This window comes from Phaseolus vulgaris, chromosome 11, assembly GCF_051622355.1.
Source record: "Phaseolus vulgaris cultivar YP4 chromosome 11, ASM5162235v1, whole genome shotgun sequence".
Classification (NCBI taxonomy): Eukaryota; Viridiplantae; Streptophyta; class Magnoliopsida; order Fabales; family Fabaceae; genus Phaseolus; species Phaseolus vulgaris.
In genome coordinates this window covers 5528036-5550603 of record NC_143508.1, presented here as the reverse complement: position 1 = coordinate 5550603, position 22568 = coordinate 5528036, and the positions used below count along the sequence as shown (strand labels likewise).

The following is a 22568-nucleotide window of genomic DNA, read 5'->3' as shown; positions in this document are numbered from 1 at the left end:
TTCAAAATATTAGTTTTGGAAATCATAAAATGTGGAAACACCTGAAAGTACAATTTTATAAAGTATTATAATTATATTTTTACAAAACAAAGGAGAAAAAATTCAAACTATTATTTTGGATGAATTTTAGTATAGGAGTGTAATAGAAGTAATTAATTTGTGAATATTTTATTTCAAACCAGTAACTTTCAAAAAGTTTCCAAATGAAGTAAATCAAATATTTTATGAAACTTATTAGATAACGTTAAAAATTGCAAAAATCAATTAAATAGTTCTGGCAACACTATTTTTAAATTTTTTTAGATGTTTGATTTTTAAGATAAACATACATATAAAAGAAAATTTTAAGGTAAATTTTTTGGAAGTGAAGTTAACATAAAAGAAAATTTGATGAAATAAAGAAAAATGGTGATTATAAAAGTAAATAAAACATAAAAAAAAATGTAAAGTGCAAGAGTTAAGTCTAAGAGAAAAGGGAAACAAATTGTAAAGTACAAATTACTTGAGATTTTAAATGGAACATAAAAGAAGTAAAAACTTGCAAACCAAATTCAAAAAACTGATAAACGAGAACAATAATACTAATATTCTCTCGGTCATTTTCATATTTAATTTTAACCAAATGTTTATATGTAGTATTTTTGTCACACCTTACATAAATTTCCTATTCATATATAGAAAATTTTGATAGTTATTCTCTTTTAATTAGAGTAGAATACAAAATAATTTTTTCGTCAATAGATTATAAATAATCAAATCCTATCTTTCCTTTCTATATTGTATAGATTTTCTTATATTCTATATTTCATCATTTATTTAACTAATCATAACAAATAATTTATTTATATTGTCAACTTTTAAAATAAATATGAAGATGCATTATCATCGTTATGAGTTTGAAATATTTAACTGATATGTAGTGTTTGTTGATGGATCTACCGTAAGAGTGGAAGAGATTCAATAGTTTTTCTCGTCCTTGCCTGATCAAATTACTAATTTAGGAAGTGCTTATTTGTGAGGTTCAGTAGAAAGAGAATCCACTGGTGGAACTCAATGGTGTGTTTTTGGGGTATTAAACATTTTGTAGTGCATGAACTTCGGAAGTAATTGCATGAGCACGGTTCATTTCTGTGTTAAATCTCTGCCTCTTATTGTCCACCGATACAGCAAAATATAAAAGCAGAGTTACTCCAAGGTTGAGACAAATTGTGAAGAGATAAATGGCTCAACTCGAACGCCCTCAGAGACAGGTTGAAACTACAAAAGCTCCACCTACCATCCACACCATGGAACAACTCCTCCGAGGTATAACTCATTTTACACATTCACTCAATATCAGAATGTGATATATGGCATATTTGTTAAGTTTGTGATGATATGGTATGAAAAAATCAAAGTGTTTTGTTTACTATTTATGGTTCGGATTGAATATGAGAGATGGAACAATCTGATTCTTAGTTTGAAGTTGATATCAGGGGAGTCCTCCAAGTCTAGTAGGCAGTCACCAACCTCCCCCTCCTCCAACTTGTCTTCCCCAAACTCCCCTTTCTTCCAAAGGTTGAGGTCTCATGACTCAGAAGACGACCATTCCCAGAATCAGAAGAAATCAGTTCTCACCAAAGTCAAGGAGAAGGCCAAAAAGCTACGCCACAGCCTCAGCAAGAAAAAGCATGAGGACGGGAGCCTCAGTAGTCCCTCATCTGCTACTGCCGCAGAAGCTGATGCAGTAGAAGAAGATGCTGAATTTCTCGGAGCTCCTAGTAATATACATCTTCATACAACACCCCTCATTCATTATTTTTCACAAACGTTTGTCTTTTCTTCCTAAAATCCTTAAAAATCTAAAATTGTTGTCTCATTGTTAACATCTCAGTGTACGAATCAGAGAAGGCACCTATAGGGTACAAAGCAAATGCAAAGCCGCTTATAAGTCCAAGAGCAAATTATGTGATCCCTGAGAAGCATGTTATATCAAGCAGTGACAAACATGTAGTCGAACAAGATCATGAAAAGTCACTAACCCGTTCCTTATCCAAGAGAACAACACAACCTGCAGCAACAATAGCAACCACCACTTCATATGCCACCCCTGCTTCTAATATTAATATTAACACTAGAAGAAATACTAGTACTCCTTCCGGTCCAATCAAGACAACCACTGAAACAGTAGCCCCTAAACTGTCAGCAGTTCAAGTTGAAAAACCAGATGCCGCCCATGTAACCTCCAAATTTCAAGGTCTTACTGTGTCCAAACCCTCAGAGCTTCATGATCATCCTTCTTCATCATCATCACCATTATCATCATCATCATTACCAACATCAACAGTTGCACCAAAAACAATTCGCAACACTTCTTTGTCCTATTCTGCTCCTCGTACTCCCCCTGTAAGAGTAACTTCCCAGTTTCCTACAACCACTCCGCGAACTACATCAGCTCCAGTGACTCCAGCACCATCACCTGCTACCCCACTGAGTGCGAAGAGCACAAGCCCCACCGCGCAGATATGGGATAAGGGTGTGTCCATGAAAGAGTACTTGTTGACCAAATTGGAGCCGGGGGAAGATGAGAAGGCGCTGTCTCAGGTGATATCTGAAGCAATGAGTCCTAGGAGAACTCCTGGTGATGCAGGCGTGATGGAGAAGGTGAGAGAAGCTGTCACTTCTTTGCTCCGAACTGAGCAGCCTGCAAAATATGCAGACGAAACTACTGCGGCTACTACTACCAGTACTGCTCGTATGTCACCTCAAAGCCCAGTATCTACCAACGCTTCTCGCGCTTCTTCTCAAATGCCATCATCTTCCAATGCTTCTCGTGCTTCGTCTCAAATGCCAGCATCTACCGGTGTTTCTCGCACTTTATCTCAAATCCCTGTATCTTACAACGCCCAGCAAGGTAACATAGCAATAGCAGCCCATTACTTATTTATCTCCTCTTCATGCAATTTTCTAATATCATACGCTTTGGTCTCTGTTGTTCTAAAAATGCAGAGTATACAGTGGCCCAGGAAGAAAACCATGGCCGAATTCTTCAGACAAATTGAAAGCCAAAGCCTCCATAACGTATTTCCGACACATTTTTGTGTTCAGCGTTTTTACGTATGTATGCATGTATATGTACCCGACAATCGTGTGTAATTTCAGTATATTTGTAAATTTAATTTGTATGTAATAAATTGTGTTGTACATATGTATTATCTTACATATCATACAATCAGTTTCATTTTCGCCACAGAGCATTCTTATGATGATGAATAAGAAAAGTATTCACCTTTTCATACTCACTTCACCAGTACTAGTATTTGTTTAATTACTATTTTTGCGAATTTGAATACTTGTTTCTGGGAATTTTAACTATGACTCATTAGGGTACACGTATATTCAAATGCAATGGATTAAAACTTCCTTTCACCTTCTTTACCTTTTTCCCCCTAAATGACTATCTAGTTTTTTTTTTTAATTTTGTTGGACAGCTTTTGCATTCACTGCAACAACCATAACGTCAAAATATTTGCTTAATTTTAATTTTAGGTATGCAAATAGAACCTATTGCTACTCAAGCTTAAATGAAAAAGCATGCATGTGAAAATAGAAATTTAAGGCTAGATAAGGAGTTTTCCACGGTATATTTTCTCGAATGAAATGATATCCACCAAATAGTCCAACCCGTGTGGAAATCGCACCAAATGTTAGCCATGAAAAATAAAAAATAAGGTGTGTATATGTTCTGAATCCTATTCATATGTGTTAGAGCAAGTTAGCATCAAAACTGTAGCAGCATTACACAAGCAAATCAAGAAACAAAGCCACACTAGATTTATCTTTTCAAAATAATTCCTGAATCAAACTTGACCTCCAAAATTAGAAGAAATACAAGTTCGTCATCAGAAGATTAGGAAGTATTGATAAATTTTGTCAGTCAATTTTTAGAATAAAATTAGTGATAAACACTGATAGCATCACTAAGAAAGAGGGGAGCCATACTGACGGAAACCGTAAGAAACAACAGATGTAGCGCATTAGCACTGTGGTAATGTAATGTCTTGAAAAGATTAGTGCCGAGTTATAGGTCCTCCATTAGAATGGGAACCCTCGTGGCAATTGAATCATGAATACTAAAACCATGATTTGAGTATCTTGGCTACTGAAAACGCTGTCATGGCTATCAAATTCCACACTTACACAAGGTGAGAGACTCACCAAAATATACAGCATTCACATAAAAAGATAGATTAGCTGTCATTTCAAGATTTTGGATTCTATATCTTCTAAACTCAAGCCTTTTGTCTCGGGGACAGAAAAGATAACGAACAGAAGTGATAGAATAGCAATAGCCCCAAAAAGGAGAAAAAGATTTTCTGCTCCTAGAAGCTCCTGCAGCAGACATCAGTGCGGATTATAAACTACAAGAGCACTCATACTAAAATGATAAATTTAACCTGAATAGAAGTATAAAACAAAAGTAAAGAATCTAAAACCTTTAATGGAGAGAATGCAAAAGTGACTACAGCATTTGAAGCAAAGTTGGTAAGAACAGCCAGACTAATCCCCTTTCCTCTAGTGCGAATTGGGAAGATCTCTGATACCATTAACCAACTTATCGGCCCAAATGATATCTGCAATGCAAATGCAATTTGACATAAATAACCACAGTATTTGGATCAATCCAATTGATCTCATAAACAATAGCAATAAATCAGAATTTTTATTTGTGGCCAGGAGATTTTTCTGGAAGCAGAGGTCTCTGAATGCATGTTAACCTATGTTCGTCCTAGTATCCAAAATGTATAGCTAAAATTAATTAATACTGCAGAAGAAGGTCATCTCCAGGTTGAATATGATAATGAAAGCAGCAGGACCAATGACAAAAACTGGCCAGGAGACATTTACCTGGTAGCAACCAACATAAAGAAGTAAAGCTCCAACAGCAACAAATGGGAACCCTCCAAGAAATTTATAATAAGCAGAAAGGAGAACTAAAGAGAGGGCCTGCAGAAATTAAAGAAAACAAAATAACCATTTGCATACAACAAGTTGCAGTATATTAGGAATCTTTTAGTTTAATATGAGATGGAATTCCTACAATGCCACTGACACCTCCAATCAGCAGAGGCCTTCTCCCCAAATCATCAACTTTTAGGACAGCAACCCAAGTCATTAGTAACTACACGCTCATCAGTCACAAAAACTATCATCAGTGTCACAAAGTGATCCCTAATCCTCGGTAGGACAAATCTAAATAGGTATACCTTGAAAAAGCCAATAACAACTGAAACTTTTGTAGCATCAGATGCAGCAGAAAATCCAGCACTCTGGTTATTAATGACAAAATATAATATGAAGTGAGCTAGATGGAAAAGAACGGATTTCAGTCAAAACACAGCAAGAAGTAATGAGTATAAGGATTATGTACCTGAAGAATTTGGCCTGCATAATACAGAACACTTGGTTGACCTGTTATCTGTTGTAATAAGGTGACTAATCAGACAAAAAACAGAGAAATTTCACTACATTTCCTTCAGTATGAAGAGACTTGTTGCACCAAAGTTGACCTACCTGCTGAAATAAGACTAGTCCTCCACCAATTATGAAAGCTTTCAGATTGGGACCCTGAAACACCTCTAAGAAATTCCCCTCTGATTCCTGTTGTCCATAGGCAGACTTCAATGAGAGAAGGGTATCTTCTATTTGCCTCTCAGATTCTTTGTCACCAGGTGGTCGACCCCTTAGTTTGCTCAGGGAAATAATGGCCTTTTCCTTCAAATCTTGAAAAGAACCTTTTCCTTGCACTGCTCTGAGAAGCAACCAACGTGGAGAAGGGGGGAGAGTCCACATTCCAAGCCCCATTAAAACAGCAACTGGAGCACTAAATCCATACATGAACCGCCATCCCCCAACTGAATCAATCAGAAAGCTTCCTACAAAATAACCCAACTGCATAACATAAAAGATCAGTTCCCTCCCACCACAGTAAATTCTTTAGTTGATAAGAGACATAAAAGACAATGCAATACCAGAATCCCCAGGACAATGAAGAGTTCTTTTAATGATACTAGGGTACCACGGATTTGTGATGGACAAGTCTCTGCAATATACAAAGGAGCCCCATGCATGGCCTGTAATAAATTCATTTGTAAGATGGTGCAAGAATCATCCACATTGCAAAAACTATTACTGGTCAAAGTACCCTACCAAACCTATACCAAGTCCATAAAGCAGCCTTCCTGCTAAGAGAACACCAAGTTCTGGTGCATTGGCAGTAACCACACCACCAAATATATACAACAGTGCTGCAGCAATGAGTTGTCGCTTCCTCCCTGGTGTTTTAGTAGACTTAATAGATTCAATAAGAAACAATCTACAGAAGATTCAGTTGTGGGATAATATAATTAGTAAAAGCTCTTACCAAGGAAATCAGCTATGCCATACGCAAGAAGTGAACCAAGAAGAGCCCCGTATAGGGAACCACTAACCTATTTTCATGGCAGCAATTAGGTTCTAATGTATTGATGACAATAAATTTTCCATGAAATTGCAATAAGTTTTCGAATTTCAATGCTGAAATCATACCACTAGTCCAAGCTGAATGGCAGAAAGATTGAACCATGTTATTCCGCTAAGGTCGGCTGACTGTGGATCCAAATCAACAAAATGAAAAATTATTGATTACATTTCTGCACTGAGAGTAGAAAGAGATAAATTTAATCCTGTTTGAATAAAAATTTCTATAAACACTTAAAGAAAAAAATGAGAAAGTAAAACGAGTTGTGATTTTCGCAAAAAGCTAAAATCAACTTAAAACTTTTCAATTAACTTTTACTAAAGCTAAGATACAAAAGTTGATTTTAACATGTGAAGAAGTTCAATGTATTTTACTTTCTTATCTTCTTCTAGAAATGCATATATAAAAGTTTACTGAAATAGAACTAAGCTGTAATTTAAAGACACTGAATAACAAAACTACCTGCAGTGAGATTGTAGCGCCCGAGGTGGCACCAATATCATAACCAAATAATAAGCCACCCAATGCAGGGAACAGAAACCTAAATTGTGAAATAAAATTCTGATTAATTGGAGCATGAAACCAACTTATTATACATTTTGAAATTATAAACTTTTGATCATTTGAGTAGAATTGATATATAGGTTGCTTTTCTCGTCCGCACATTCATAGAGAGACAAATTTTCACTTTTCCCTCCAAACCGTCACTCCTCTCCTTTGTAGAAACAGTGACAGAAAACATACGGAAGAATTACAGAAGACCAAGAGAATTCCTCTTGGTATGTTGCGTCAGAAACAAGCGACTCAGAGCCTTCCCCATCAGAATACTCTCTCTGCACTCCAACCTGCCCATATGAATATTTAGCCAAATTAGAGTAAAAGCATCAAACTTTGATGAAATTTTTGGGGGAGTCCTCACGTGGAATCTGCGCTTGGGAGTAGAATGAGACTGGAGAAGCGGATGTGTGACACGTGTGAGGGCCAAATGATCATTAATGGAAGAAACAAGGCGTGGATTGGTGCGAGAAGATGAGAGGAGAGATTTTGGCCTCTTTTTCCGTTGATGGTGCAGTGGGTTGAACAGGGAGAGTCCGAAGTTGGAGAGAGTAGTTGACGCCATGCGAGCAGCTAGAAGAAGAAAGAGTAAGGGTATGAAGCGTGAAGTGATATATGGAGCACGATCAGTGTACCAAAGATATTTTTCAAATAATCATTCACTTTGGAAGCTTGTGTTCCAAATTCACCGATAGAGTGAAGAAACCAAAAAATCAATTGCAGAGTTAGTTCCAGCTTTTTCATCTTCAAGAACAATTAATGTTTCAGCATCTTCACTGGCTTCAAAAGTTACTGCATGATTAAACTTATAATGCATAAATATTTTTAATTATGTAAATTATATTATAATTAAATGGATATATTTTAGGTGTGATGTAGGATTATTTTTAATTATCTCTATAATTAAAATTATTAAAATTCTATCTAGAATTGAAAAAATATAGACTGAAAAGGTTAAACAATTAAGAATATGATGCGTGACAAGCAAGATAGTTCAAGATGGTTGACATATTCCATAATTAATAATGGAATTAATGTATAAATTACACTTAAAAGTAAAGATGAATAATAAAATTTTAAAATTAAGAAAGTTAGAGAAGTGCAAATGTCACTTTTTAAATAGTATACTATAATATAAAAGTAGATCATGTTTAATATGAGAGAATGAACAAGTATATGTTGGATCGTTCGATTGAGATGAATTGATTTTATAGATTATTTCAATAATTGATTGTTATTATAATTTATTCATGTAAAATACAATTATGGTTGTATTTACGTGGAAAAAGAATTGTAACATGATTTATTATACTATTTAATAATCTTAATAAACTTATACTGTTTAAATATTTATAGGTAAATGTTCTTTTGAAATTTTACTTATATAAAATACACATAGGTGTTATTGTTCATAGTTTTTTTACCAGCACAAACATATGTAAGGATTAATTTTTAAATCTACTTATAGATGAATCAATTATTAGTCTAGATATTATAATTAAATTGAGTTATGCATCTTAAATATTCTCAAAAGTTTATCACAACCTATTATGCATGATAAATAAATGGAAACAAATTATTAATAATAAAAATAATATAGACACAATCAGTTTGGTAACTTTAAATCTATGTTTTAAATTAGCCTACTAAAGTTTATATTTCTATAATTTTTTTTTAGTAGTTGAACTAGACCGTCACTTTTTTTTTTTTTTAATATATAAATTAGTGGAGGTGTTGCGGTGTTCATTGACATTGTATTCTAATGGTAGTGTGATTGTGCTAAACTGTGATCATTATTAAGAAGTGGACTTTAAATTTAACTCAATCCCATAAAACGAGCTCACTGAGTGAGGTTTGCACCCACTTATATACAATAAAATATTTTTATCTCTAGTAGACGTGAGATCTCTAACAATAATGATGTAAATAAATGTAGATATTACAACAATTTTGTTTAAATACAAACATTGCAATCCTTATGTTTTTCATAAATTTAAATTTAGTATTTAACTAGTTGACTAGACTTGACACCCCTAAACTCTAAAGATCTTATAGTTTAATAACTTTATATCTATGCTTTTAAAAACATATTTGACAAAAGTATTATAGCTAAAATGTATTATAATTTATTTAGACTACAAAATCAAATTGTATAATGTGTTAAGAGTGAGAATTGAGTGTATGTAAATGGAAACATAGAATAATTTTTCATCCCCATTACATTACACAATTTGATTTTGTAATATAAATCAAATGGTAGTATACTTTGAATGTGATGTGATTTTTATTTTATATTTTGTGTCTGTCTTTATGTGGACTGTAAACAAAAGTGTGAAAATAGAACATTATCCTAAGATGGACAATGGACAACAAGGTGGGAGAGTTTGTGGTTAGAAAGTGTGTTTGAATGAAGAAAGAAAGAGTAGCTGAAAATGAAGAATAAAACATAAACATGTGAATGCGATCCTTTCACTATTTTTATTTTTATTTTTTCATGCACCATCTTCTATATAACATATCTATATAGAAATATAGGTTATAATTTTGGATGACATTATTTAACTACTATGTTAACTATGTTTCAATCAAAATATATTAATAAATACTTATTTTTTTTTATATCATCTTATATATATATATATTCATATTTATTAAAAAAATTATAAATTTATATTGATAATATAATATATGTGTGGAAATTAAGACAAATTTCTTCATCTCTATTTAATCAATTAATTAATTATCTATCCGCACCTGTATAAGGGCAACAATACACCGATGGGTGGAACTGTAATTACACAGTGGAAGGATGATTTTGTAATTGGGTCAGTGCAATTAGGGCACGCTTCCAGTAGGTTCTGAAACGCAACACAGTTCTACGGGAAAGCATAGCGAGTCTGCGCTCGAACGCTGGAACTTGGTCCTCTTCTTCTCTTCTCAACCAGTGTTCAGAATCAGAACCTCTCCATCTTCTGTCTCCTATTTATATCGCTGTATCGGCGCCTCCCATAGTTTAAACCTAACTTCTGCTCCGAATCCACCTTCCTCCGCGTGTGGGTTTTCGCTCGCAGTCTCCGTCACACACTTTCTCCCCGTTCGGAAAAGATTGGCATCCGAAGATGTCGGGCGGTTTCTTTCGAGTTAGTACACCAGCGCCTTTGAGCTTGCAATTAACTCTTTCCCCTGTTGAATCCACCTAACTTACCTCAACATTTCTCAGATCTTCTCTGTTCTTCCATTATTTGCTACCTTAATTGCAGCGTGATTCTTAGGTTTGTTGAATTTTGTATTCAGGGCACATCTGCCGACCAGGACACTCGTTTTTCGAACAAGCAAGCGAAGCTGATGAAATCACAGAAGTTTGCTCCGGAATTGGAGCATCTGGTCTGTTTTCTTGATTAGATTTTATCCGTATTTTGTAGGGTTTGTTGAAACGCCTTTACTGTTTGGGGACGACGAGGGTTATTGTTTTTGTCAACTTGATAAATATAGTTTGCGCTAGTTAGTAGTCACTTCCTTTCTTTCTGCTTCTTTTTGTTTCGAATTCAGATATGCTTGATGCATTGTTTGTAGGTGGACATGACGAAGGTGAATATGGAAGTAATTAAGCCTTGGGTCACCAGAAGGGTGACCGAGCTTCTTGGTTTCGAGGATGAAGTGCTTATTAACTTCATACACAGTCTTCTGGATGTTAAGGTAATTTCATGTTTTTAATTTTATAGATGAAAAAGCGTTTTCACCTTTGTAATTTGTTTCCCCCCTCACAATGCGTGTTTGTTGATAATTATATTATATTTATTTACCTAACATCTATTTGCTTTTAGGTTGTGATTTCGAAGTCTTACTCCTCCCTAAATTGAACTATGAGTAATAAACATATAGTCATGCATTTTTTGTTGTCTTGGTTTTTTGCTAACGTTTTGCCATATTGCTTTATTTTTTCTCCATTTGGTTACATTCTATTCATTATAATGCAGGAGGTGAACGGGAAGGAAGTTCAAATACAAATTACTGGATTTATGGAAAAAAACACTGGAAAGTTCATGAAAGAACTTTGGACACTTCTTCTCAGTGCACAGAAAAATGCCAGTGGTGTTCCTCAGCAGTTCTTGGATGCCAAGGAGGAAGAACTTTTGAAGAAGAAGGTGCTACTGAGGCTCAATGCGCCATTCATTTTGTCCCAAAATACCTTTTCTCTTTACTCTTCGGGGTTTCTGAAATTAAGGGTTTTTCTTGTGGATGTTTTAGGCTGAAAATGATCGGATAACCAGTGAAATTCAGAGGAAAAAGGATAAGGAAGGTAGAGAAATTATGGAAGAGAGGTTTAAGAAAATGGTAATACTACTCTGTACATGCTGGAGTTACATTTTATAGAGCTTTGATTTTGGTTTTAACTTTCATTTGTGTTTCCATGGCGTTCAGCTAGCTTCTGCAATTATTTGGGTTCATGTCCTTTACCTCAAACTACTGTAGGACGGTGGATTTGATTCCAAGGATAATGATAGTGCATCAGCTCCAAATTCAAAGTCGAAGGATTCAGGATTTGACCGGGATGGGAAGGAACCTGACAAGAGGAATGGTGTCAGGGCAAGGAGCAGGTGAAATGGATTGTTTTTTTCTTTCTTTTAATAATTACATGTTATGGTATTTGTTTTACTTTTTAATGGTTCCCCTGTGGGTTAGGCTTCAGAATATAAACTAATTTTTTTAGCTTCTTACAGTCACTGAATTATTATGTTATATTATGACCTAAAACCCTTGCATGAATATGCCCAAGCGGAGATATAAGGTGTTCATCGCCATATTGATAAGAGGTCTGTTTATAGTATAAACTCGTCTAACAGGCCAACAAACTTAAAATGGCATTCTTAAATCCTAAGCTATATCCTTTTAGAGCTCATATTTTATCATGACAGTTGGCAACCCTAAAAAATTTGCCTGTTTTAATTAAAATAAATCGCAATGTAATCTACGTAAGTTTGTAATCTACATAAATTTATTGAAACTTCTGGCATTATGAATATTAGTTTATATTTGTGAAATTTATATTTGAATATTACGTTTGATGTGGTTGGAATTACATCTTTAAAGTTTATGAAGTGATGTCAATCATGCCAAGCACATATATTTTCAACTTTTTCCCGAAGTTTTACTCTGTTATTGAGTGTTTGGTTGGTGTGAGTGTAGAGAATCTACATGAACATGACTGTCTCCCTCCTTCAATCTTTAAAGTTGAATTCTTAAGTACTAATTGGCTGTTACTCTATTATAGGCTTTCTAGGTCCCCACATTCACCTGCAGTTTCTACTTCACCTCATCGGTAACACTATTAAAAACTATTTTTTAAATACATTTTTCATTTTTGTATTGAATTGGAAGGCTGCCAATATGTGGTATTTGCTATTTCATGCAGAGGCTCACCCTCAAGGTCAATGAGCAAATCATTTTCAAATTCCCGAAGTTATTCAGGGTATGCTTTTATATTCCGGGTATCCAAATTTGATGCTTAATTAAATGCAACTTGGCCAGCTATTGGATCTTATTTCATTCCCCACCCCTTTAGTCTTCTAATAAGTATAATACTGTGCATTTTATTTTAATTTAGATTTGTCATTTTGTATTAATGGGTGTCTATTGTTTAGTGGTAGGCACAGGTCAAAGAGTATATCTAGATCTCCTGTAGCTCGAGGACGCTCTCTTTCATCTGAAAAGATTCACCATTCTCCACGAAGACGATCTATTTCTCCTCACAGGCATTCACCACGACGTTCTCCTCATAGGAGGCCACTTTATTTGAGGAGAAGATCCATATCTCGCTCAAGTTATAGATCTCCTTCTCCTATACGACGTAGAATGCATTCTCCAGTCCGTAGAAGTTCACCTTTTCGACGACGGAGGTCACCTTCTCCCGCGCGACGACAAAGATCACCTTCTCCTATGCGACGACAAAGATCACCTTCTCCCGTGCGACGACGAAGATCACCTTCTCCCATGCGAAGACGAAGATCACCTTCTCCCATGCGACGACGTTGGTCACCTTCACCAGTGCGACGACGCAGATCTCCTTCTCCTATGAGAAGACATAGATCTCCTCTGGTGCGACGACGCAGATCACCGTCTCTTGGTCTTCGTCATAGATCACCTTCCCCAGGGCACAGACATAGATCCCCATCTCCACTTGGACTACGAAGATCACCAGGCCATAGGCATAGATCACCATCACCTCTTGGACTACGGAGATCACCTTCACCTAGGCGACGAAGGTCTCCTATCATTCAGCATAGGTCACCTTCTCCAGTGCGTCGAATTCCACCAACTAGTGCACGAAATAGATTAGAATCTCCCATGCAATCTTCCTCTCCCATACGAAGAAGGTATGGTAGTAGAACTCCTCCACACTCTCCATCCCCATTGCGACATAGGTCACCTGTACCTAGCAAGAATAGATCTCCCAGTATCTCTCCCCAGAGGTCTCCTCGAGATGAATGGAGTTCTCAGTCTCCAATACGACATGTATCAATCTCCCCAAATAGGAAAAATTCTCAAAGACAACAAAGAAGTCCCTTGCAGTCTTCTATAAGGAGAGTCAGGTATAGTGACATTTAAGAAGTGCTTGTGTAATATTGCTGTCTGTTTTTGTCTCTGACGTTCTTGAATTTATTAATTTGATAATGTTAAAGTGTTTTAAAAGACATATTTCAAATACATAATTGGTTATTCAATTTTGAAGTAGGTTTCAAGTTTCAACTTAGGAATTTTATAATGACCCCACATCTTGTCTGGGACTCCAAAACTAAGTTGTGATAGTTTGGACATGCTTTGTTCTGCATTTAAATTTATAAAATATTCAGGAACATATCTAGTCCTGTGGGGTCTGTACGAAGAGGCAAAACTTCAAACTATAAATCACAAGAGTCAATGTCCACTCCTGAGAACTCTCCAAATCGTTCTGTATCTGAAGAAGCAAGGAGTGAGACCAGCAGTGAAGGTAGAAGGTAGTTTTTCTTGACTTCAAGCTATATTCTTATCTCACCACTGTTTGGAATGTTTATGCACACTTACTTTTTGCCCTTTGCAAATGCTTAGTCCTCATGGGAGCCCTATGAAACAAAGAGAAAAGTTAGCCAGTAAAAGAAGCTTGAGTCCTGTAAAGAAACAAAGAACCCAGAAACCTAGCCATGAAAGCCCAAAGACTAGAGATGAAGCAGAAGAAGCGTACTATTCCAGGTTTGATATTGATTTAGATAACTGTTTAGCTAGTTGGTTTAATTATTTTAGGAACACAAGTAGTGTTATTCATAAACAGCCATGGCAAATTTTGTGGTGGACTTTATTCTGCTGGTGCTGGACTTATTGCCGGTTGTCACAACATGGTGGTGCCAAATCAGGTTTTGCACGGTGGCTCATAGAGTCTGTGTTGGCCATCACAGAGTAGCGGTTCTGAGAAGCTATGGTGAATCGCAAACCATGCCGAAGAAGCCTTGGGACAGCAGGAACCGACCTGATTTAATGCACTTAAAACCCCAATTTTTCTTTCTTCTGTTTCTGTTTTCTGGCTAGTTCATATTAGGTCAGCCCAATAGCATTTTTTAAAAACAAAAGTTGGGCCTTACAACTCGGACCCCCAAAACCAAATGAGTACATTTATCACGCACACCCCTCCTCCCCGACCCCGACCCAAAGCCTGTCGTCCCACTACAGCACTGTCATTGTCCCACCACCGGTCTCCTGCTATCATTGTCCTGCCTCAACAGTCACCTTTTTTTTTCCCTTTTATATTCTCTGTTTTTTAGTGCCACCCACCCTCTCTAAATTATTTGTCTTCTTTTCCACTCAATAATTATTCTCTAGATATCTGAAACATTTAATCACCTATTTTCTAGCAACCGCAATGGCAACTGAACAAGGCAAATTAAGAACGTCCAACACATAATTAGAAATTTCTGACATTTATCTTATATTTTGTTGTTACTTTATGTTTAGAGCTTGAATTTGCTAATGTTTTAATTTGATTTTGTTATTTGGATTTCTGGACATGATAATATTTGATTATATGGTTGTCTTTCATTATTTTTAGCATTACAAACATATTTCTGTTTTTTTAAAAAAAATAAAATTCCAATATGTATATATTTTATTGCTGTGCTTCCACCATAACTCAGTTATGGCTTTTGATAGTTTTTCATAAAGGGCTTTTGGTGTCGTTGATATTTTCCATTATCTGATATCAATAACACTGAATACAAGTTACTATTATAGATTTGTTTAATGTTTTTCATTTATTTTTCTTTTCTCTCATTTTCTTTGCATTTTTTTTGTTAGAGAAAGGAGAGATCCTAAAATGAACTCATCACAAAAGATATTAAAACACTCCCCAGCTAGTAAGAGAAAAGGTTCACCTGCAAAATATGGTCATGAGGATGAGTTCTCTCCTGAAAGGGTTGCTGGTCATCCAGCTTCTGAACAAAACAATGATTGGAGTAAGAAAGGCCGGGAGATAAAACGGTAATATGGTTGGCTTACTGCAGCTGTTCTAACTATTCGAATGCTTCTACACTGCATGCATATCTGATAATGGTAAACTCCTTTGGCAGGGATAAGTCTTCTGGAAAAGGCAATGAATTTCCTTCTCAACAAAAGCCATCAGTGAACAAGGAAACTTTTTCCAGGGAGAAGACTCGTGAATCTTATGCTGTAGATATTAAAAAGTCAGATGACAATGACCAATCCCGTTCAAACAATGCAAAAAGTAGTGATCGTCACCACAAATCCGAAGCCACTCCAGATTTAGTCGGAAGAGATGATCGTGTCAATCAGAGTGCATCACATGATTCTATTTCTGAGGAAAGTGGTAAACATAGACGAGAGGGAAAGGACAGGAGAAAGCATAAAAGGTCTGAGAAAAGATATGCGTCTTCTGATGAGGATTATAGTTATGATTCTGATATAGAGGACAGGAAAGAGGCTAAGAAGAGGAGAAAGGAGGAGAAGAAGTTGCGGAAGGAGGATAAGCGTAAAAGACGGGAAGAGAGGCGTCGCAGAAGGGAGGAACGGCGTGCAGAGAAGCTGAAGCTGAAGAGTAAAACAAACAATAGTTCAGACGATGAGGAAGCTGAACGAGATTATCATCAAAGTGACGGTGAAGAGACACCAACTGAGCAAAAGAAGCTTGAGATTGAATTACGGAACAAGGCTCTTGAATCCCTCAAAGCAAAGAGGGGCATGAATAATTAAATGCATCACTTCTGAGTTTTTAAGTTGTTTTATGCTTTAAAAACTTGAGAAATATCTTAGCTTGTTTAAGAACCCTTTACAAATGTTATGTTTGTTTATTTTTTGGTAACTGTTTGATGTTATCTATCTTCAATGCTGGCAGCGGAAATGGATAAATGACGCTTACTGAGCAAATCTGTTGAGTACAACTCTATGCAGACATTGCCCTATATTTACTGGTAATATTTGTCTCCCCTTAGTTGGGAATTTCATGTTTTTTGGGTGGTGCGTCTTGGTTCTATCTTCTATTGTTTTTTGGTTTGTTCCACGTTTGTTTCTTGATTTATCCCTATGGCATTGATGTGCTCAGTAATGTTGACTAGTTTCCTATTTAGACCAGATTAATCCTGAAGGTCTTGGTAATATTATTAATGAGGTTTATACTAAATTAGCTTTCTGGTCAATTGGTAGATGAATTTTATGTCAACTCTAGATGACCTGGTGAGAAGAACATGTGCAGATCTTTATTTTGAACTTCAATTCAGGTGAAGTATTCATTCTTTTAGCCAATTTTCTAGTTCTAGAAGAGCTTCATAGGTGAATCTGTTGTATATGACATAGGCGGTTCTTTACCGCTGTATATTTTTCATGATTAACGTTTGCATCTCAGGAGTTGTTCCTGGGCTGTTTCCCGGAATTCTTCCTTGATGTATTTGTTGGGTCCATTGAGGTTGATGTAGCTGTATGCTTTGTTGTACAAATGTGTGGTCGTTTACCTGTGATTGTGTGCAATAAGTTGGCGATATCTTTAAAAGCATTCCAGTCTAGTGGGTCTTATGGTTGCTTCGTGTAGGGAGTTAATTTGCTTTTGATTTCTCCGCTTCGTTGCAACGTTAACGCCTTGTTTATTTTTACGTTATGATTCGAGTGCTTGTTTCCAGTTTACCTTGGTTTCAATGCATAAACCTATTTTGCTTGTGTAAACTTCCAACGCTCGTTGTCTCGTGTTGCATGAATGTTATGAGCACATGACGAGAATCACGTATGCTAATTTTAAAAATAGGTTTTGGTATGTTAATGCAACTTTTTTTTAAAAATATTGTAGATAGTTGTGAAAGCATTTTCTGGCCTATTTTTTTGAAGGACTAGTTTTAAAAATACTTGTCAAATAATTGTAATAGAAGTTTCTAGAAAATAGGAGTTAAAAAAAAACGATCAACAGTGGGTCATTTTTGTTACGTAGCATTTAAATTGTAGACGATGTTTTGATTAACCGTGTATTGTGATAGATAATTTTTCTAGTGTTTTAAAATGTATTAACGCGATCTTTTTGGAGATATACAATTATTTTTTATTCGGTATATATGTTTTAAGTAGAAATCTTTAGTTTTGCAGAATATAATTACTGTTTAATACTTATTTCATCATTATGAAATTATTATTGTTCTGAAGAAAGAGGGAGCGAGTAAACAAGAACTGGTTTTGGGTTAACGTTTTAAATGGCATGTATTTGGAGTTTATATGAATTTACTCGGGCTACGAGTAATTACTAAATAACCGTAGAAGCATACTGGTATTAAACTATACTCAATATTAAGCTTTTTACTGAAGAGTTAACGTATTTCCCCTACCAAATCTGGCTAGTCTGGTGACGGTAGCTCAACGCACGCCCCATGGAGAGATGCTTTCACTACCTCTATCATACACATCAGAGTCAAGTAAATCAAAGTGCAACAATTAGATGTTGTTTATCGTGGTGTTTAAATAAAATTTGTTATGCTATTCACTTTATGCCTAAGTAACTAGTTATATCCCAAGCTCACGCATATTTCTTTGCACTTACTAATTGTGAAGTCCTTCATACAATATTTTGTTCGAAACTTACTATATTCACGTGTCTGTAATATGTAAATGGTTCACAAAAGAAAAAACAAAATTTCGAAACCATTTTTTTAGCCGATAGTTGTTTACATATGAAAGCTTTTCCTACCTTATATTGGGTTGGGACACTGTCCCTTATCCATAATTTTCAGCGTAAAATAATTCCGTAACTAGCACAGTGCTGCATTAATGGACGAAAACAGTGCTAGAGGGGATACGATTTTCGATTCATGTGTTAAAAAGGAACGTCATTTTCTGTGCTACTGGAACGTCTGGTGTTGGATATTTCCGCAAAGGGATAAAGTATGAGTACGTGGCTGGAGGCAATTGGCTAGATTCCGGTTGCCTCTCCCATTGAGATAATTGAAAGAAAGAAAAAGCAATGATTCAAAGGGTGAGGAGGTAGAGGTAGAAGTAGAGAATCCAAAAGACTTATACTCCCTCCTATTGAAGGTGAGGGTGACCTTGGAAATCCATCCATGACTCCCACTCTTACGTCCAATTCATCCCTCTTAGCCACAACGCCCCATTCAAGGTTGACCCTTCGGAATCCAAGGCTCAGAGTCTTTGCCAAGAAGTCCGGATCATTCCCATCATTTGGGCTAGGCAAACCCAAAGATGATTCTTCTCCTGAAGATAAAGATACCTCTTCCAATTCCAACCCCTTTCGTTTGGACTTTGGAAAGATACCTGATGTCACTTCCTTGATCCCACTTCCAACCAACAATTCTTCGCCAGGCTTTTCATTTGGAAATCCAAGGCGCAAGGATCCTTCCACAGTCTTTGTTGCTGGCGCTACAGGCCAGTCTGGTATTCGCATTGCACAAACGCTGCTTAGGGAAGGTTTTAGTGTACGAGCTGGAGTCCCCGAACTCGCCTCTGCACAGGAATTGGCTCGTCTTGCTGCTCAATACAAGGTTAACCCTCTTCATCACTCACCACTTCAAATTTTAATTGCCTATTTCAAATTTTCAAATTCTGACCGTCTCAAGGATCAGTTACCAAACTTTTTTTCTACTAAATTACATATTTCTTTGTCATAAGTAGTTCTACTCTTAGAAGAAGAATATGATCAACTTCGTCATTATACAAATCACCTTGAAATCGAGATTTGTGACATGATCTACAACATCATCTTAAAATATGGTGATTGTTGACGGTTTTTTAGAACATCACGTCAAAAATTCTGTTGCTATCAGACACACAAAAATTGGTCAGTACCATGTAAACTTATACTAATAAAAAATGCAATTTGCAAATAAGATATTTAGATTGAAATACATATTTAAAAAAATATTAAGATTACTTAATGAGATGGATGTGATGTGGCAAGAAAGCGTACTAATTCTAATTTCATGGTTTACGAAAGTTCTAAAACTCTGGAGAAATCACTAGTATTACAGAGCACACAATGGGACATGTGTTGACCTTTTATGAAAGGAAAAATCTTTCTGGTTAATAGATAAGTAGAAAATGGGCGATGAGGAGAAATAAAAAACATAAATATTATACCAAATTGCGTATCATTACTCTATGAAATTTCGATTTGGAGTGTATTTGGGAAACTAATGCGTGCATGGTAAATACACAGATTATATCAAATGAGCAGGCAAAGCGTCTGAACGCTGTGCAATCAAGCTTTGACGATGCTGATTCAATAGCCAAAGCCATAGGCAATGCCAGCAAAGTGGTTGTCACCATTGGTTCCGCAGAGAACGGTCCAGCAGCAGAGGTGTCTGCATCAGACGCATTGCAAGTGGTTCAGGCAGCACAGTTGGCAGGAGTGAGCCACGTGGCTGTCATCTACGACGAGAGCAGCGCCGGGGCCTCCACCTACAATGTACTGGATGGTCTCTCCTCCTTCTTCAACAATCTCTTCTCCCGGTCTCAATCCTTGAGCATACAAGAGTTCCTGCAGAAAGTTATTGAAACTGACGTCAAATACACCTTCATCAAGACAAGTTTGACCGATGATTTCACACCCGAGAGTTCCTACAATGTGGTCGTCTTGGGCGAAGAAACCACTAGTGCGAACGACTATAAAGTAATGTAATGTATGCGATGAATGATATTGTTTTCTTTTTTCCCCACCGTTTTCTCCCCATACCTGAGGATAATAGATTTTTAGAAAATGATCTAGGTAGCCAAGTCCAAGATTGCATCGTTGGTGGCTGATGTCTTCGCCAATACTGAGGTAGCAGAAAACAAGGTATTCTTTTACGGATTATGCATCTAGTGTTTGCTGGAATTTCTTATAAAATCTTTATACTACTCCTTCTTTCATCAAATAAAGAAGGCATCGAATGATTTTAATGTTTTCAAGACATTGAATATATTAAACAGTTTTTAAAGTGCAATTAAGTTGTGATCGTAATTTCATCACAATCTTTAATAATGTGCGAATTATGATTACGAGAACAAGAACTCTTTGAAGCTTTCCGTTGTCCAATACACCTCTCTCTCAATCTAATAGGTTGTGAAAGTGTACTCGGATCCGAATGCCCCTTTGAAGCGTGTGGATGAACTTTTTAGGTAAAACAGTTGATGTATAGCTAGTTGTGTCTCTTTTTCATCTGTAGCAGAACAATGATATTTTAGTTGGTTCCTTCTGAGGAGGATCAGTAGGTCTTTCTATCTGATTTATGAGTTCCTTTGCAGTCCTATTCCCGAGGATGGAAGAAGGAAAGCCTATTCTGAATTGCAGGAAAAAGCGAAGGCAGAGGAGGAGGCAAGAGTGGCTGCTGAAAAGGCCAGTGAAGCTGCTGAATCAGCAAAGAAGTTGGAACAAGAGGTGAAAAAGCTTTCGCAGCAAGAAGCACGGGCTGGTAGTCTGGCCCAAGAGGCTCAAGAGAAGGCAGAGGCAGCTGGAGCCTCGGTGGAAAACCTCTTGAACAAGGCAAAAGGCTTTGGTGCAGGGTTTTCCTGGGAAAAGTTGAGCTCACAGATTACTACTTCAATCCAAAAGCCTGAGGAGGATGAGAAACCAAAGGTTCAGCTAGCCACAGTAAGGGGACAGGCCAAGGCTCGGAACCTCGCGCCAAACAAAGCCGTGGTTAAACAAACTCCTCCGAGAAGAGCTGCTAGTAAACCAGAAAAACCGAAGAAGGCAGAGACAGCTAAGGAGGTGAGAAATGTATTTGGTGGCCTGTTCAAACAGGAGACTATCTATGTTGATGACGACTAGAGGAAGTGGAACATATTATCTTGCACGGCATAAAACTGTGTTGTTTGAGTATTTGTTGACGTAGATAATTTGGTTGCATGTGTATTGATTGTCTTGTAAAGTTCTACATTTTGAAGCAGGATATCTATGTAGTTTACTGGTTCAGAACCCTGGTCTCGGGGAAAACAATAAAAGGGTTTTCCCTTATCTTCTATCTATTCTCTCTTGCTTCATTAACAACTTGTGCATGTTTAGACTGTAGTTATCTCAAATCATAATTCAAAGGGGGCAAAATTGATTTTATCTTCAAGTTAGCATGTTTGACCAAATTTTGAGATGTACAACGAGATTTTGGTCTCGAATTATTTCTAAACAGAGGTAAGAAAAAGTTGCGTTTAGGACCACATTAACTTTCATGCTAGAATAGAGTTATCTCTTCTGTTATAACCAAAATTATCATTTCAATCTCATTTTTCTGTTATAACCAAAACCTTATGAGATCCTAGCGCTAGATCACTTAGTATTTGTCATTTCCTTGGTTTTATCTCCTCAATTTTAATAATGTCTCTCATTCGTTGTTAACTAACATTTATCGGTGAATCATAAATCTCTTCTGTTGTAGAAGTAATCCTAGACATGTAATCTCAAATATTCTAAACTTCTATTGGTGTATAAGACCAAATACCACATTGGTATTCCATACTGGAGGGTTAATAATCTAATGGAACAGATATTCTAAACTTCTCTTGGTGTGTAGGACAAAATACCACATTGGTATTAATGCTACCATAATGGATGGTTTATAATCTAAAAGAACACAAACCCCTCGGATTAAGCATAAGTGATGAACCTATCATAGTTCACTTATGTTAAGAGTATTGAATGTTCACCATTTTCTTGGTTTTGTCTCTTCTATTTATTGTTGTTGTCTTTAGATTGCAATTAAGTTTTCTTAATTAAGGGTCTGCAATCTTTGATTGATTCTTTTAATTATTATATTATATAGTTATACCTAAAAGTAGGAACTACTGTAGTCTTGCTAATAGCTTTGATTCATCCTTAATTAGCTTAATTAGTATAATAATTCTATTTTTCTTGTAGTATATAAGGTGTAGATGTTATATGATTAGTATCATGTTAGTATTAAAATTATTATACAAGTCAAACAATTCAATACTACATAACCTCAAGCTAGAATATACAAACATAAATAGTCTAACAAAAAGTTTGTACTCTCGAGTAAGAAGTGAAATTACT

The 22568-nt window shown here is 36.2% G+C and overlaps 4 protein-coding genes across 8 annotated transcripts; 3 read left to right on the top strand and 1 right to left on the bottom strand.

Moving 5' to 3' along the window:
- The first annotated feature begins 1110 nt into the window (after positions 1-1110).
- LOC137827592 (uncharacterized) lies at positions 1111-3281 on the top strand. The gene is made up of 4 exons (XM_068633795.2): positions 1111-1305; positions 1476-1760; positions 1874-2893; positions 2989-3281. Exons 1-4 carry the CDS (start codon positions 1221-1223, stop codon positions 3039-3041), a joined length of 1443 nt encoding a protein of 480 aa, XP_068489896.1. The 5' UTR covers positions 1111-1220; the 3' UTR covers positions 3042-3281.
- A 675-nt stretch (positions 3282-3956) lies between these two features.
- Positions 3957-7814, bottom strand: LOC137821398 (Major facilitator superfamily protein). Of its 2 annotated transcripts, none has more exons than XM_068625972.2 (14): positions 7419-7814; positions 7244-7344; positions 6962-7040; positions 6568-6627; positions 6404-6470; positions 6190-6314; positions 6012-6113; positions 5554-5931; positions 5411-5458; positions 5247-5309; positions 5081-5161; positions 4888-4986; positions 4476-4613; positions 3957-4371 (listed from the first exon to the last, which is right to left on the bottom strand). In XM_068625972.2, the coding sequence occupies exons 1-14, from the start codon at positions 7617-7619 to the stop codon at positions 4237-4239; spliced, it is 1677 nt and encodes a 558-aa protein (XP_068482073.1). In that variant the 5' UTR covers positions 7620-7814; the 3' UTR covers positions 3957-4236. The 2 variants fall into 2 exon arrangements, with proteins under 2 accessions (XP_068482073.1, XP_068482084.1); XM_068625983.2 differs by having other exon boundaries at positions 7164-7344; positions 7419-7676.
- Positions 7815-9806: 1992 nt separating this feature from the next.
- LOC137807432 (splicing factor PWI domain-containing protein) lies at positions 9807-16462 on the top strand. Its single transcript, XM_068608114.2, has 13 exons — positions 9807-10194; positions 10349-10438; positions 10628-10750; positions 11032-11199; positions 11303-11389; positions 11528-11652; positions 12327-12374; positions 12468-12524; positions 12697-13644; positions 13906-14049; positions 14141-14281; positions 15377-15559; positions 15649-16462. The coding sequence occupies exons 1-13, from the start codon at positions 10174-10176 to the stop codon at positions 16286-16288; spliced, it is 2775 nt and encodes a 924-aa protein (XP_068464215.1). The 5' UTR covers positions 9807-10173; the 3' UTR covers positions 16289-16462.
- Positions 16463-18300: 1838 nt separating this feature from the next.
- Positions 18301-21525, top strand: PTAC16 (plastid transcriptionally active 16). 4 transcript variants are annotated; one of them, XR_016517792.1, is made up of 5 exons: positions 18301-19065; positions 19740-20202; positions 20289-20357; positions 20622-20680; positions 20807-21525. XR_016517792.1 is itself a non-coding variant. In XM_068608221.2 (5 exons), the coding sequence occupies exons 1-5, from the start codon at positions 18628-18630 to the stop codon at positions 21330-21332; spliced, it is 1545 nt and encodes a 514-aa protein (XP_068464322.1). In that variant the 5' UTR covers positions 18301-18627; the 3' UTR covers positions 21333-21525. The 4 variants fall into 4 exon arrangements, 2 of the variants coding, with proteins under 2 accessions (XP_068464322.1, XP_090154001.1); XM_068608221.2 differs by having other exon boundaries at positions 19740-20192; XR_016517793.1 differs by lacking the exon at positions 20622-20680.
- The last annotated feature ends 1043 nt before the right edge of the window (positions 21526-22568 follow it).

Bases quoted from the DNA above. Each gene is read 5' to 3' on its own strand.
- LOC137827592 (XM_068633795.2), top strand. From the start codon at position 1,221: ATGGCTCAACTCGAACGCCCTCAGAGACAGGTTGAAACTACAAAAGCT. The intron at 1,306-1,475 runs GTATAACTCATT...AGTTGATATCAG, and splicing joins CATGGAACAACTCCTCCGAG to GGGAGTCCTCCAAGTCTAGT. The intron at 1,761-1,873 runs GTAATATACATC...TTAACATCTCAG, and splicing joins TGAATTTCTCGGAGCTCCTA to TGTACGAATCAGAGAAGGCA.
- LOC137821398 (XM_068625972.2), bottom strand. From the start codon at position 7,619: ATGGCGTCAACTACTCTCTCCAACTTCGGACTCTCCCTGTTCAACCCA. The intron at 6,315-6,403 runs GTAAGAGCTTTT...CTAAAACACCAG, and splicing joins TGGCATAGCTGATTTCCTTG to GGAGGAAGCGACAACTCATT. The intron at 4,614-4,887 runs GTAAATGTCTCC...TTTGCATTGCAG, and splicing joins TTTATGTTGGTTGCTACCAG to ATATCATTTGGGCCGATAAG.
- LOC137807432 (XM_068608114.2), top strand. From the start codon at position 10,174: ATGTCGGGCGGTTTCTTTCGA. The intron at 10,439-10,627 runs GTCTGTTTTCTT...CATTGTTTGTAG, and splicing joins CTCCGGAATTGGAGCATCTG to GTGGACATGACGAAGGTGAA. The intron at 10,751-11,031 runs GTAATTTCATGT...ATTATAATGCAG, and splicing joins ACAGTCTTCTGGATGTTAAG to GAGGTGAACGGGAAGGAAGT.
- PTAC16 (XM_068608221.2), top strand. From the start codon at position 18,628: ATGACTCCCACTCTTACGTCCAATTCATCCCTCTTAGCCACAACGCCC. The intron at 19,066-19,739 runs GTTAACCCTCTT...GTAAATACACAG, and splicing joins GTCTTGCTGCTCAATACAAG to ATTATATCAAATGAGCAGGC. The intron at 20,681-20,806 runs GTAAAACAGTTG...GTTCCTTTGCAG, and splicing joins CGTGTGGATGAACTTTTTAG to TCCTATTCCCGAGGATGGAA.